This window comes from Dipodomys merriami, unplaced genomic scaffold (assembly GCF_024711535.1).
Source record: "Dipodomys merriami isolate MVZ:Mamm:240054 unplaced genomic scaffold, mDipMer1.0.p SCAF_2, whole genome shotgun sequence".
NCBI lineage: Eukaryota > Metazoa > Chordata > Mammalia > Rodentia > Heteromyidae > Dipodomys > Dipodomys merriami.
Window position 1 is genome coordinate 39005908 of NW_027203381.1, and position 15930 is coordinate 39021837.

Below are 15930 nucleotides of genomic sequence, written 5' to 3' on the forward strand. Positions count from 1 at the left end.
CTGTATTTAAGGGGTCATAAGTAATCAAGAGATGACTTAATATATGGAAAGATGTGCATAGTTTATACATAAGTATCATGCTATTTTCTATAATGGACTTAAGCACTGGTGCATTTAGGTTTCACTGAGTCTGCAGTGGGTACAGACCCACTGATGCAGGGGAGCGGGGGTGACCAGGTACTTTCAGGCCCAGCCCTATCCAGGACCTGAGCTGAGAGACCTAGAGATGTGGGCTTATTATGCCTTTCCCTAAAACAGAAGAACTCACAAACCAGCTGCCCTCTGCCTCTCCCTGCCTGCACCTCCCTCCACAGCAAGGAAACTGGCCTTTGCTCTCCACTCACCTTACCTCACCTCTACCGGTTCTGCCTTCCCATCCTTATACTAGCAGTCCAAGCGATTCTGCTCACTTCAGACCTTTTTCTAAAGACACCAGCTTAGATTCCAGTCTCCCATGCCTGCCTGGGACTGTGGATTTAGACAGATCCTGAAGGGGACAGAGCTCCCAGCTTCTGAGAAGCCCTAGCCCTCTCCACCGTCTCTCTGGAGCCCCTGGAAGACATGTGGTTGAAGCAGGCAGAGAGAGAGAATGTGAGAGGCAGGGAAAGAACTGAATGTTCTATGCAGGCTGTTCTGCGATCCTGAGGGACAACAAAGGCTCATGGCTCCAAGTGCTCAAAGCTTAAAGAACAGAGTGTGCCAGGCCTGGCACGCTCCATCTGGAATTCCTCGTCGTGGAACATTTGTATCAGTGGGGTGAGAGCTGGAGGAAAGTGCAAACGGCTCAGGAGCTTGCTCTCCAGTTGAGGGGTGGGAGGACAATCCTTGTCTGCAGGTTACTCTGCCCACATTGGGGGAAGTCTCATGAGAGAGAACCGCTAAAGATGCCAGGTATGAGAAAGGGAACCTGGCCCCTCCGGACAAGTAGGTCCTAAGTGTGTGCCACCAATGAAGTCAGTTGGGGTAGGGGCAGTAAGGGCAGTTGTGGAGGCGGGGCCTGCTGGAGCTGACACCCTTACAGATCCCTGCCCCTGCCCCACCCCCAGCCCAATGGCTGAGCAGCATCTCAGCCAAGGACACAGCACAGAGCCCCTCCCCAGATAGACAATGAGCACAGGAAAAGTGGTGAGCTATACTTAGAAAAGGTGGTTTGATTTCGGTTTCTGTTTTTCTATAAAGGAAGAAAATTCAGTGGGAGAATGAAAAATGAATCTGTCTTTTGTTATTGTTCTTCCTTTCTTTCTTGCTTTTTTTTTTTTTTTTTTTTTTTGGTGGTCTAGAGTTCAAACCCAGAGGCCTTGTACTTGCTAGAGTACAAGCAAGTATTTCACTGAAGAGCCATGCTTCCTGTGCTGACAATGAGAAATACAGTTGAAGAAAGAGGCACAGAGGTAGAAAGAGGAAAAGAAGAGACATGGAAAGAGAAAGAGCAGATGGATAACCAGGTACTCAGGAAGGCTCCAGGGTCACTGGGTGGGCAGATATGGAAGCAAGGCCCATGTGGGAAACAAGGCACTGGAAAACAGCAGGCGGAGATGCCGGGGGGGGGGGGGGGGGGGGGGGCCCAGCTGCTCCCCTGGGACATCTCTCTTAGCTCCAGCTCCCCAGAGAGCCTTGGTGAAGAATCCATGAAACTCAGCTTTTCCTTGTAAATGTCTGCCATTAATAGTAAGAGAAAAACTTTATTTATAGCCAAGATATGTTTGAAATCTCAAAAGTTTCACCAGGGAAGAAGCATAGTTTTCAAGATTTACTGATCATGCTAATAAAATGTGCTCTTAAAAAAAAACCCTTCCAATTTCCATTTACTAGGTATTTTCTGAGTCTGTTATCTTCTGATTCTGTTGGCTCTTCAGGGTCTCAGGCAGATCAACCTCATTCTGAGACAAAATCCTCACACATTTGTATTGGATGGAGAGAGGAGAGGCAACTCATCCTGCGCTGTTGGTGGGAATGCCACAAATCCTACCAGCAATCATTCGTCATTTTGTCCTCTAACTTTTTCCCAAAAGGAAAACAGCTTTATTGTTTTACTAACTTTAAAAATAATGTGGAAACTACAGATAGAAGCCATTTAACTTTTGACAAAGGAGCCCAAAACAATACATTTCTCCAATATGTTGGAGAAAAGACAGGACTCTTAATTGCTCAGATGTAAGAACAAAAACTGAACAAATCAGACTAACTAAATTTAAAATCTTCTGCACAACAAATGGAACAATTACCTCAGTGAAGAGAAAACCCACAGACTGGGGGTGCAAAACACAAATACTCAAAAGATAAAAACAGCAAAAGAACAAATAATCCAATTAATAAATAGGCAAAAATAATTAAACCACTTTAAAAAGTTATACACAATTAGCTAATAAGAATAGGAAAATGTTCCATATTCTTAGTCATAAAAGAAATACAAATCGCAACTATATTGAGATTCTATCTCACCCCAGTCAGAACAGGCAAAAGATGGTGAAAGTGGGGGATAAGAAAGTACCCTCATTCACTGTTGGTGGGAATGCCAGTTAGTCCAGCCACTACAGAAATCAGTAAGGAGTTTCAGTAAAAAGCTAAAAATGAGCTTCTGACCCTGATATTCCACTCTTGGGTCTCTGAAAGAGAAAATATCAACATACAAGAGGGGTACTTATGCACCCATGTTTATCCCAGTACTATTCATAGTAGCCAAACAGTGGAATCAGACTAGGTTCCCCACAAGTAATGAATGGATAAATAAAATGTGGTATATATACACCATGGAGTATTACTAGTCATAAAAAAGAATATAATTATGTAATTTGCAATGAAATAGATGGAACTGAAAATCATCATATTGAGTGAAATAAACTTAAAAGGCCAAATATCACATTTCTGCTCATATGCAGAATGCATGTCTAAAATTATTTTTAAAGTAACAAGAATAATGGGACTTAAGCACAAAAGGGAAACACTATAGGATGAGAATAGGTGTGTAAGGTGGGGAACGGAGAAGGTCTGAGAAGGGAGGAGGACCAGAGTATGTTACATATACATGTATAGCATTTTAAAAAACCACCAAAGATTGATTACAAAAGGAAGAGTGAAGAAAGAAGGTTTAGGGAATATCATAGAGGGGGTAAACATTCAAAATATGGAATTTTCACACAATACCTTCCAGTGCTATCAATAAATCCTAAACAAATAAAAAATTAAAGAAAGTATCAGCAGAAAAAAAGGAAAAGAAAAGAAAATACAGACACAATAGGTGACACACATTGCTCTCATAGCGTAGAAGACACTATTATTCTTAGTCTCTTCTACGATGTCTTGTTAATACCTCACCATGACTGTATGTGGCTGGTACTAGACTCATCTCAGATTTCACACAAAGAGATTGATCCCGAGACATTAGCTAGAGGATCCAGAGTCACCCAGGTAGAAAGGTGTATAACCAGATGGGTAGCTAGGTAATAATCCAGAGTTAGTGACCCCACTGAGACTTACAGAAGAAGCTAAAAACCGCAGGTAATTCCACCATCCAGAGAAAAGTATGTTTATCTTTTTTTTTTTCTGATCTGGGGCTTGAACTGTGGGCCTATGCACTGTCCTGAGCTCTTCAGCTCAACGCAAGCACTCTACCATTTGAGCACAGTGCCACTCCCAGTTTTCTGGTGGATTATTTGGAAATAAGAATTTCAGACTTTTCTGCCCGGGCTGGCTTTGAACTGTGATTCTCAGATCTCAGTCTCCTGAGATTACAGGGATGTAATCCTAGCTGTTTATCATTTTATAAGCAACCTTTCCTGATTTTTGTTTATATGTGCCATATATCTTTTACTATAATGAGATCATATTTTACACATATATGTAATATGTATTATACATTTATATATTTATACTTATATAAATATGTATAATGTTATCTTTTATGTTTTTTCTTCACAATACAGTGTGGACATATTTGTGTCACTAAAGACCACTCTAGGGCATCATTTTCATGGCTGCATATTCATCCATTGACTGGATCAGCCCTTTTAATGGACTTGGGATTGTTTTCCATTTTATGCTATTATGAATAGTTCTCAGATCAGACACTGAGTTTTTATCACATATTTCTCCAGAACAACCTCACAGAAGTAGTGCGTCCATGTCAAAGACAGATAGCAATCTTCTAAAATGCAAATACTTGGAAAGATGTATATGAATGTTGAGTTCAAAGAACTAGAGAATGAATATATTTATAGCACATTTTTTGATTTAGGAGAATTAAGGCAGCTTACATTCAGTGGAAGCCTGGATGGGGGTGGGGAGGGCAGAAGGACTAAGGGTAGTAAAGAAGTATCAATGACAATTCTTCTAAGGAATAATCATTTTTACTTGTCTAATGTTTACAATGCTTGATGAACATTTGAATGTGCCCGGAGTCCTCTCCATTTCCAAATCTAGCACCAATGCCCTACCCCCAGCCTGCTCTGGTCCCATGGTCTTTCCCCTTTCTGACCACCCCATACAACCAAAGCTTAGCATGGTGGCCTGGAGCCTTCTTGACAAGATAGTAGTTTCCCTTCCTGGTCAACTCCTTATCTATGTCCTGGCAGGTCACTTCCTTCTACTCACTCAACTACATGGAGATTGGATTGACCTTTTCTAAGTGGTGCCAGGGACTTTGATCCTGTTAATTTTGGTCTCATCAGAAAGAGCCAAGGACTTGGGAGTTCTCAAGAACTAGACTCTGTTTGCATGTCTGCTGACAAGTCCTGTGACAAACTTTTAAGATGTAGGCTGAAGTTGCATATGGGGCATGTCTATAAACTTAGCACTCAGGAAGCTGAAACAGAAAGATCATGAGTTCAAGGCTAGCCTGGGCCTTGAACTTGTAAACTCTATCTCAAAAATAGCAGTAACGATAAAACATAGGGGCTGATTCAGCACCCAAATGGCTCTTTTCCCTGGACTGTGGGTTTCATTTTTCCATGTTGCCACACCCTGGTTGTCTGTCACCTTTCCTGACTAGAAAAATGAACTCTGATAACTTTACTATGGCCTCATTTGGGGAAGCAGTCAAATGCCAAAGTCTTCACTGCGTGTGAGTCACGGCTTCTTGGTAAGTCCCCAAGGAGGTCACAACACTTTATCACATTAACTTCTATCTATAGAGCATAGAAGAAAATGCTAGAAGGAAAGTATTTCATTTCCTAGTATTGCTACTTTCTGGGCCAGATTTTATCTCTGCTCAGGACATCTGCTGTCTGTCCATAGCCTACTGAATGTTTTAGAAGGAAACATATGTGGTTTGCTTTCTGTTATATTTGTTGTATTTGTGGTGCTAGTTATATGAAAACTAACAAATGTAAATGTGAAGGGGGGGTCTTTAGAATAGATCAGGGTTCTCTATGATCATAGCAAAACATATCATCAGATGGATAGTATGAGAGAATAGTGTTTAATTCAAGTTTTGTTGAGAAGAATAATGTATTCCAGGACTCCCCAGCCCTGTAGATTTAAAAAGAATGTTGTATACACACAGCATTTGACCTTCAAAGAGCTCATAATTTAGGCAGCCTCTACCACACGGCTTAGCAGGAACTCAGAGGATACAGACAGGGTTGAAGGAATATATGATTAGGATTCATTAGGATGCTGAAGGAAATCCATCCCTCTATCCTCCCTGCTCACAGGAACACACTCCTGGGAAGAAGGAATGACCTAAATTCCAAAGACTCTGCTTAAGCCATTCCATATCCTAGAGCTTGAACTCAGGGCCTGGGCATAGTCCTTGAGCTCTTTTTAGCTCAAGGCTGGTGCTCTACCACTTAAACTTAAGTCACACCTCCATGTCCAGCTTTTTGCTGGCCAATTGGTAGCTCAATCCTCAGATGTTAGCCTCCTGAGTAGCTAGGATTATAGGTGTGAGCCACTGGTGCTGGCTCACATTTTACTTTTATGTGAAGATGCAAGTATTACATTTAGCCAGATGGTAACAAAGCTCCCTGTAATCCTGAAATGCCAATAATGAATTTATAACAACTCAACAATGCATATTCAAATGAACTTGAACAACCCCAGAAGGAATGACTCACAAAAGTACCCTAAGGTGCCACCTTATGAGGGAGAAATTACCCTCTATATCCTGGCTGCTTTAGAAAAACAATAATGAAAACCTCCAACAATTCAAAAGAGAAAAACAAGCCCCTCTTAACAAAATAATCTGTCAAACTGACTACAGCAAACTCAAAGTCAAATTTCAGTTTGGCAGCTGGCAAACAGTATATTGGTCTCACAAGCGGATGACCTATGTTTTATTTCCTACCATGCACCAACATTCATACTTTCCTAACTCTAAAGTATGTCTGACTTTCTCAGCCCTCTCTCTTCCTCCTCTCTCTTCCCCCTTCCCCTCACTCCTTTGCCCTTCAACTCTCCCTCTCTCTCCAAGTCTCTCCCTCTACAAGCCTCTGTGTGAACTCAGGGCCTGAGTGCTGTCTCTGAGTATCTTTGCTCAAACCTAGTGAGTGTTCTACTGCTTGAGCCGCAGCTCTACTTCTACTTTTTGTAGTTAATTGATGATAAGAGTCTCACCGAAAGCGGGCGGGGGGGGGGGGGGGTGGCTCACACCTGTAATCCTAGCTATTTAGGAGGCTGAGATCTGAGGATCATGGTTTGAAGTCAGCGGGGTGGTGGGGAGGAGGAAGTCTTTGAGACTCTTATCTCCAATTAACCACCAGAAAATTACAAGTGACACTGTGGCTTAAAGTAATAGAGTGCTAGCCTTGAACAAAAGAGCTCAGATATAGTGCCCAGGCCCCAGGTTCAAGTCCCATAACTGACAAAAAAAAGAAAGTCTCACAGACTTTCCTTCCTGGGCTGGCTTCAAATCCTGATCCTCATATCTCAGCCTCCTGAGTAGCTAGGATTACAGGCATGAGGCACTAATGCCTGGTTTGCTATTACTCTGAAATTGTTCAGTCCAGCCTCTCAGTGACATTTTCATGGTTACCACAGCAAACAAAAGGAAACACCTTGCCAATTGGGCATAAAATATGAATCATACAAGATAAAGCATACCTGTAGACATGCATATTGCTCCAACATAAAGCAAAGAAGAAATGTGCTCTGGTTAACCTAATTTAAATTCCTTTACCTGAGTACTTTTAATTTTCCCAGAGTACTTTTAACAGTATTATGTGTTGTTCTTTCTAAAGGCACAAATGTTAGGAGTGTTTATTGACGTTCACTTTATTTAATAAAAATTATGAACACTGTCTTTGCAAGTTCAAAAATGAGGCAGTTAACTTAAAACTTTAGACAACAATCCTATGAGGTTTACACAATCATCTAATGCCATAAAGGAGGAAAATGAGGCTGAGGGCAGTAAAGTATACAGGGAAGGACCATACAATGAGTACACAGTGCATCAGGCATAAACCAAGGCAGGCTGACTACAGGAGCACACTGCCATCCTGGCAGAGAGCAAAATCAAGGTGAAATCCATCACTGAAGAGATCTGTCAGCATCAAACAAATTACTAAATTCCTCCTATGTTGATGTTTTCTGAATTTAACCCCTTATTTAAGGAGATATCAATATATCAAATAGGTCTTTTCTTTTTCTTCTCTATTTTTTTTGTTTGAGACAGGGTCTCACTATATAACCCAGGCTGATTTCAATCTCTCTATCCTGTGTTAGGATAGAGAGATTCTATAATCCCAGAGATTCTGTAATCCCAGAGAGTTCTAGAATTACAGGCATGCATCTCTACATTTACCTTAAAGAGATACTTTAGAAACGAGCTTTTTAAAAAATAGCATTAATTATGTCAGATGCCAATGGCTCACACCTGTATTCCTAGCTACTCAGGAGGCTGAGCTCTGAGAATCACAGTTTGAAACCAAGCCCAGACAGGAAAAGTCCATGAGAATCTTGTCTCTAGTTAATCACCAAAAGAGCCAGAAATGGAGCTGTGGCTCAGTTGGTAGAACACCAGCCTTGAGTGAAAAAGCTCAGGGACAGCATCTAGGCCCTGGGTTCAAGCCATAGTACTGATACCAAAAAAAAAAAAAATGGCATAAGTATCTTTGGTATGGATCATTTTATTATCTGTTTATGTTTACATAGCAAACCATATATTCTCAGGGCTGAGGGAACATGGGGTGGGGTGGGGTGGGCCGGGGTGGGGAGGGGAGGAAGGGGGAGAAAGGACATTGACATGATGAGTGATCCTGGTTCTAGTCATTATAAGCTAAACGTACTGAGTTAATGCTGCTGCTATGATTACTGACTTAATGTTAGCTATTGGAGGGATAAAACTAACTCACAGTTGAAACTGGGGTTAAACAGTCTTTGGGCCCAGGCAGCATCTCTGTGAATTATGTTAGATGCTAACTGATGCAGAAAATATCCTCAGAAGAGAACTAATTTAGCACAAACTATGGGCTAAAGAGGTTGAGTGCCCTTCTTTATTACCAAACCATACCCAATGAAAATAACACACACAAGAAATCTCAGTCTTGCTCAACTCCCAAATAGTATTTCCTTCTTTTATTTCTGTCCAATAGAACTTTTTTAGATGAACTGTATGCTGTGTGCAATGGTATCCAACAAAGAGAACAGTATAATCATAGGTACTGTAGTCCAAAAAGGGAACTATTGGTAAATTCATTTGCTGCTGCTGCAAAACAAATGATTATAAACTTAATGATTTAAAACAATATATTATCTTGAAGTTCCGCAGGTCAAGAGTCAGGCATAGCACAACCAAGTTCTATGTTCTGGTCAAAGCCACACTCAGGAGCTCTACTGGATTCTGCCCCTTATGGTTATAGGAACAGTTGGCTGGAAGGTGTAGGAGGGCACCCTCAGTTTCTAAAATTCACTCTGCGCTCCTTGCCTCATGACTGGCTCCATGGGAAGTTCAGGGCATGGTAGCTTTCCCTTTAAGGCCAGCAGGAAAATTTCCCATGGGTCAAATTTCTTTCTTCAGTCCCTTTTGAGGGCTCTACAAATAAGAACTGATCTTACCCAGGATAATCTGCCTTTTGGGACCTTTAATGCATTCACAAAATCTTTTGTCTGTGTCATATAAGCTCAACTGATCACAGTTGTAGCTCTGAGTGCTGCCCCACCCAGGAAGAGAAGGTATGTGCCAAAAGCAGCCATCTTGGATAGCACAGGCTAAATCCAGGCTCCACTGTGAACCAGTTACCCCAGTGAGGCCCCAAACTGCAGCAGTAGTCAGTGTTTGTAGAGTTAGGATTTCCAGGAAAGAGAATGTTATCGAAAAATACCATTACCACTCCCATGTCCTTAGCAGCATGACTCCTTAGCAGCATGACTTACAATAGCCTAAAGTTGGGAGCAATCCAAATGCCCATCAATGGATGAATGGGTAAATATAATGTGATATATATACACAATGCAATGTTATTTGCCCTTAAAAAGGAAGGAAATTCTGCCACATGCTACAGCACAGGTGAACCATGAAAATTTAGTCTGAAGGAAATAAGCTAGTCACAGAGATAAGCACTCGCTGCATGACTCCACTTACATGAGGTTCTGAGTGAGGGGCATTAATTCACAGGAAACAGATGCCAATTACCAGGGCTTGGGTAGAGGTATGAAAAGGGATTGCCAAGTACCAAGCTCCAGTTGTGCAAGGTAAAAAAGAATTCTGGAAGCCAATGATGCTGACGTTTGCACACCAGTGTCAATATATGTAAGGCCACTGAAGAGTGTGCTCTCAAAGATAAACTTTATCATTTTTACCACAATTTTTAAAAAATAATTTAATGGTTATTTTTTCTTTTTGTTCTTATTAATTTTATTTTTTTTTTGTTGATGTGGTACTGAGGAACTGAACCCAGGGCCTCATGCATGCTAGGCAAACACAGTACCAATAAGGCACATTCCCTGCCATTTAACACAATGTTTTTTAAAGCAATTAAAATCAGGCTGGGAAGGTGGCTCAGTGGTAGAGCGCTTGCGTTCCATGCATGAGGCCCTGGGTTTGATTCCTCAGCACCACATAAGCAGAAAAAGCCAGAAGTGGTGCTGTGGCTCAAGTGGTAGAGTGCTAGCCTTCAACTGAAGAGCTGAGGGATAGTGCCCAGGCCTGGAGTTCAGGGTCCATGACTGACAAAAAAAAAAAAAAAAAAAAAAAAGCAACTTCTCCAACAAAACAATTTACAACGAATTTTTTTCACTCCCTTAATAGTCAAGAATAGGGATTTACATTTTGGCTAATTTTAAGGGTGGAAAATAATAATGTCTACAGATTTCGCAATGGTTAATGAATTAAAAACTGAAGTTCACTTTTATAGTAATTTCTGTTCTGCCAGAAATCACAGATGGAAGTAGAGCCAAACCAAAACCACTAAGAGCAGGAAGACCAGAGCTCAAGCCCCAGTACCTGAAAACACACACACACACACACACACACACACACACACACACACACACACACACACACACACACACACACACACACACACACACACACACACCCCACCACCACCACCACCACCACCACCACCACCACCACCACCACCACCACCACCACCGAAAACAATGGTCCAAACTAATGGTTCTGTTGCAGTCAAAGGCAAAACTCACTTGACCCAGATCCAAGGTGAGGCTGACTTTGTTGTACTGTGTGCCAGAGGAGAGGGGAGGGCTTTGCCACCACCGTTCGGATCCATCAATCGCATATGCGGCTGGATGTGCCCGCCTGGAATCCTCAGAATTGCAATAGTCACAGAACTGGCCCTAGGAAAAAAAAAAGAATTTTTTAAAATTTCAAGTCATTTTTTTTTCTTACCCATTTAGCAAAAGCAGCAACGAAATCAAGACTTATATAACCAGCTGCTGAAATTCATCCTAATGCATTCTGAAGGCAGTAGGGCTTCCCACTTTCCATTTAATCTTAAACCATACCCCCTGCTTATACCTCTGACTTTTGTTACTATTATTGATATACCTCATTTGCATCTTCCATCTAATACAGGTATGTTTTTCTTGTCCCATGTAATATTTTCCAAAATGCCAGTTAGCCAGGCACCAGTGGCTTACATCTATCTGTAATCCTAGCTACTCAGGAGGCTAACCAGCAAAAAGCAGGAATGAAGCTATGGCTCAAGCCAAAGTAAGAGAACAAGGCCCTGAGTTCAAGCTCCAGGGTACACACACGCACACACGCATGCACACACACACACACACACACACGAGGGCTAGTGTGGTAGCTCAAGACTGTAACCTGCAATATTTGGAGATGGAGGCAAAGTATCACAAGTTCAAGGCCAGCCCGAGATGCATAGGGAGACCCTTTCTCAAAACACCAAGGGTATAGCCAGGGGCTGGTGGCTTAAGCCTATAATCCTAACTACTCAGAAGGCTGAGAGCCCAGGATTATGGCTTGAAGTCAGCTTTAGAAGAGAAGTTTGTGAGACCCTTATCTCCTATTAACCACAAAAAATCTGGAAGTAGAGATGTGGCTCAAGTGGTATAGCACTAGCCTTGAGCAAAAAAGCCAAAAGGAGAATGCAAGGCCCTGACTTCAAGTTCCAGTACAGGCCTCCATAAAAGAGAGGTAAAGTGACTACCATAAGCCATACAGGTAGAACCTGCTAGGATCAGGACCTGTGTGTGGGGCTGATGCTGCAGTGTATAGCGCAGGACACTTTCTGTCCTGACCAAGCTGCTCTGTGAGCTATATCAATGAGCAGTAGCCCAGCGCTAGTGGCCCATGCCTGTAATCCTAGCTATTCAGGAAGCTGAGATCTGAGGATCATGGTTCAAAGTGAGCCCCAAAAGGAAAGTCTATGAGACTCTTATCTCCAATTAACCACCAGAAAACCAGAAGTGGCACTGTGGCTCAAAGTGGTAAAGCACTCTTAAGCAAAAGAGCTCAGGGACAAGTGCCCAGGCCCTGAGTTCAAGCCTCATGACCAACAACGAAAGAAGAGAGAAAGAGAGAAAGAGAGAAAGAGAGAGAGAGAGAAAGAGAGAGAGAGAGAGAGAGAGAAAGAAAGAAAGAAAGAAAGAAAGAAAGAAAGAAAGAAAGAAAGAAAGAAAGAAAGAAAGAAAGAAAGAAAGGGAAGTGGCGCTGTAGCTCAAGTGGTAGAGCGCTTGCCTTGAGCTGAAGAGCTGAGGGACAACGCCCAGGCCCAGAGTTCAAGCCCCACGACCGACAAAAAAAAAAGAAAGAAAGAAAGAAAGAAAGAAAGAAAGAAAGAAAGAAAGAAAGAAAGAAAGAAAGAAAGAAAGAAAGAAAGAAAGAAAGAAAGAGAGGGGGAGGGAGGGAGAGAGAGAGAAAGAGAAAAAGAGAGAACGGAAGGAAGGAAGGAAGGAAGGAAGGAGAGAGAGAAGGAAGAAAGGAAGGAAAGAAGGAAGGAAGGAAGGAAAGAAAGGAAGAAACAAAGAAACAATGTCTTGGGTTGGACAGCATATGAGTACTTCAGCAATTATGTGGCTTTCCAAAAACCTGCCTACTACCAGATGTGTGGAAAGAAACCCAGCTCAGGAAAAAAGCCCTACCTGGCAGCACAAAAATACCCTTGCAGCACGCGCCGAAATCCTGGCAAGATGAGCCTTTAACTACACTCATCCATCAAGAGCCGCACTCCACACCAGCAACATTTCACACTGCCATAAACTCAGCCAGGCCTCTTTAAGGTTTTAGAGGCTACAGCATCTCAAGGATTGAAACTTAGGCCAACTGAAGCCCGGAAGTAGAGAGAGCTGTCTAAGTGTTCCAGTTCCAGACCTGAGAACTTTGCAAAGATCTTGTTCAGAGAACCCTCCCTTCTGAGAGGCTCCAGAACACAGGCATAGTTATAACAATCTGGACAAGAATTGAGTAAATTTCTTGAATGATTGCAGATGAGCACAGGTGAGCGGTGATGACCCAGAATACAGCTCTGTAGCTCCCACACATAAGGTTTCAGGGCATGGAGGAGGGGTGGTTTTGTGCGGCGAACGCCTTCTCGGCCAGCGAGGAAGAACGACCACCACACCAGGAGTCTTCTCAGATCACGCTTTATTGGAGAGCCTTGTTACTTGTAGGAGAGCTTGAGCGCGAGAGAGCGTGCACCCAAAACATGGCCGCTTATATAGGGAATAGGAACACAGGTCGTTCTATCATTGGTCGTCTGCCTTTCACCGTCACCAGGTGCCACAGGATTGGCTGGGGACTCTACGTGGCTCGCGCATGCGCAAAGCCCAGGACCCACCGTCCCGCCAAGCACTGCCTAATATGGACCTCAAAGCTGCAAGGGAGTGGGCGCCATCTTGTAATGGCGTTCGCCCTAGCTCCCCGCAGTTTTGCACTGCCATAATGCCCCATTCCTAGAGGGAGAGATGTGAGTGAGAGAAAACCAGAGAGCTAACGATGGTAATAAAGGGTCATGAAAAAAGACTACTATCAGGTGGAAGGGACAGGAATAAGGGGAGGTAGGGGAACAGGAGGAGCGATGGAAGGGTGAACATGATCAAAGTACATTGTATGCATTGTAGAAATGCCATAATGTACCTTCTACACCAATAAACAAGGCAGATAGATAAACGTCTGCAAAACTGATGCATGTCATTAAGCAATTTCCTTCACCCAGGCCAAACTGCAGGTATAGGTGGGAGCGTGGGTCATTCTAATTCATTTCAAAGGAATATGTTTTTAAAATGAAAGTTCAAATCCTTACTCTACCAGCCACAGCTGTAGAACCTAATGAAATTATTTAGTCTCTGCTGAGCAATGTTTCCTTTTTATTAAAATGAGCAAATCCTGCCAACCATTTGTGCTTCTGTGGGTAACATGAGAATCCACTGTCTAGGAACTACTCAAAACCAGCTGTGTGATCGCACTGCCTGTTGAAAATGCACTCTCTGTGACTGCCTGGATGTAAAGAATCCACATCACTAATGAGAGCCAGAAATGGGCAACAGTGACACATACAGGGGACACACTAGTGACAGATGACAGAGCAACCAAACAGAGCAACCCTGGTGATAGTAAGAACAAAGGAAAACATCCAGGCACCTGACACATTTTTTTTTGTTTTTTTGTTTTTTGTTTTTGTCAATCATGGGGCTTGAACTCAAGGCTTGGGCACTGCCCCTGAGCTTTTTCTCTCAAGACTAGCACTCTACCAATTTGAGCCACAGCATCAATTCTGGCTTTCTGGTGATTAATTGGAAGTAAGAGTCTCAAAGACTTTCCTGCCCAGGCTGGCTTTGAACCATAACCCTCAGATCTCAGCCTCCTGATTACAGGCATGAGCTACCAGGACTGGGCACATCTGACACTTTGAATGTAGTAACCCTTCATTTCTCTGACAAATCTAGGAAGTAGGGACAATCATTACAACCTTTTGCAGATAGGATGATAGATGAACAGAGGTGGTACAATCTCTCCAAGCAGTGAAGCCAATAGAGTAAGTAACCCAGAAAATGACAGCTCCAAGACAGAGCACTGGAGGAGAAGGAGAGAGCTGGGCATGGTATGACACACTTGCAATATCAGCTACTCCAGAAGCCAAGGAAAGAGGCTCACATATTGGAGGCCAGCCCGGTGAAAGTTAGTGAGACTCTAACTCAAAAACAAAATAAAAGGGCTGGAGTAGTGGAACACCTGGCCCAGTGGTGGAATACTAGAAGTACAAAGCCTAGAAGTACAAAGCCAAGTTCAAACCCTAAAACAACCGAATATAAAAATAATAAGTAAATCAAAAGACTGGGACCATGGCTTAAGTGATACAACACTTGCCTAGTAAGCACAAAGCCTTAGGTTCAATCCCAAGTACTTATGTATGTGTGTGCATGCACGCACAAATGCAGCACCCAAATCTGATGGCAACTCAGAAACTGAGCCTGGCCAAAGAACATGTCCTGTTGCTGGTCAATGCCTGCCTTTGAATCTGTCTCAGCCAGGTAAAAGGAAGATGTATTTAGGATTCTCCATCCATAGACAACTGAGAGTCATGTACTATCTCCAGTTATACAGTTGTCACTCTTAATAGAAATCATTCTATGTATTCTCCTCACTCCTCAGTGCTCCTTAAAGCATCTGTGCCCATACATCTGCCTTTCCTCTTCAATAAATAAATGAAAAAAATTCAACGTCTTAGCTACCAGGAAATGCATAAGAGAACTACATTGAAATTCCATTTCACTCTTCAGAATGTCCAAGAAAATAAGGCCAGGCATGATGGCTCAGGCCTGTAATCCTAGCTACTCAGGAGGCAGAGATCAGGAAGATCACTGTTCTAGGCCAGCCTGGGCTAAAAGTAGTAAGACTCCATCTCAATGAGTATGACTGATATGATGGTTCATGCCTGTGATTCTAGCTACACAGATGGAATATGTAGAAGGATCATAGTCTGAGGTCAGGCAAAAATGTGAGACACCACAAGGAGAATATGGTGGCTCAGATGTGTATGTAATTCTAGATCTCCAGGGGGCATCAAGAGGATCACAGCTTGAGGACAGGCAGCTCAGGCAAAAAGTTCATGATATCTCATCTCAACAGAAAACACAGGGTGTGGTAGTAAGTACCTATCATAACAGGTACAAAGGAAGCCAGAACTGGAGGCATTGTTCAAGTGGTAGAGTGCTAGTTGTGTGTAAAAAAGCTTAGTGACAGGATAAGGACCAGAGTTCAAGTACCAGCAAAAATAAACAAAAGCGCTGGTGGCTCACACCTGTAATCCTAGATACTCAGAAGGTTGAGATCTGAGGATCTCAGTTCAAAACCAGCCTGGGCAAGAAAATCCATGAGACTCTTATTTCCAATAAACCACCAGAAAACAGGAAATGGCACTGTGGCTCAAGTGGTAGAGCACTTGCCTTGAGCTAAAGAGCTGAGGGACAGTGCCCAGGCCTAGAGTTCAAGCCCCACGACCAATAAATAAATAAATAAATATAAACAAAAAGCATTCATTTAGTAGTATTTAAAACATTAACTAATAAATT

General features: G+C 42.6%; 1 protein-coding gene across 2 annotated transcripts in view; it reads right to left on the reverse strand.

The window, feature by feature from the left end:
• Window positions 1-15930, reverse strand: part of Lama3 (laminin subunit alpha 3) — a 221658-nt gene that overhangs the window by 193481 nt on the left and 12247 nt on the right. For both annotated transcript variants that reach the window (XM_070029434.1, XM_070029433.1), the window contains exon 2: window positions 10582-10734. In XM_070029434.1, coding sequence (XP_069885535.1) covers window positions 10582-10734 — 153 coding nt within the window. The remainder of the gene's footprint in view (window positions 1-10581; window positions 10735-15930) is intronic.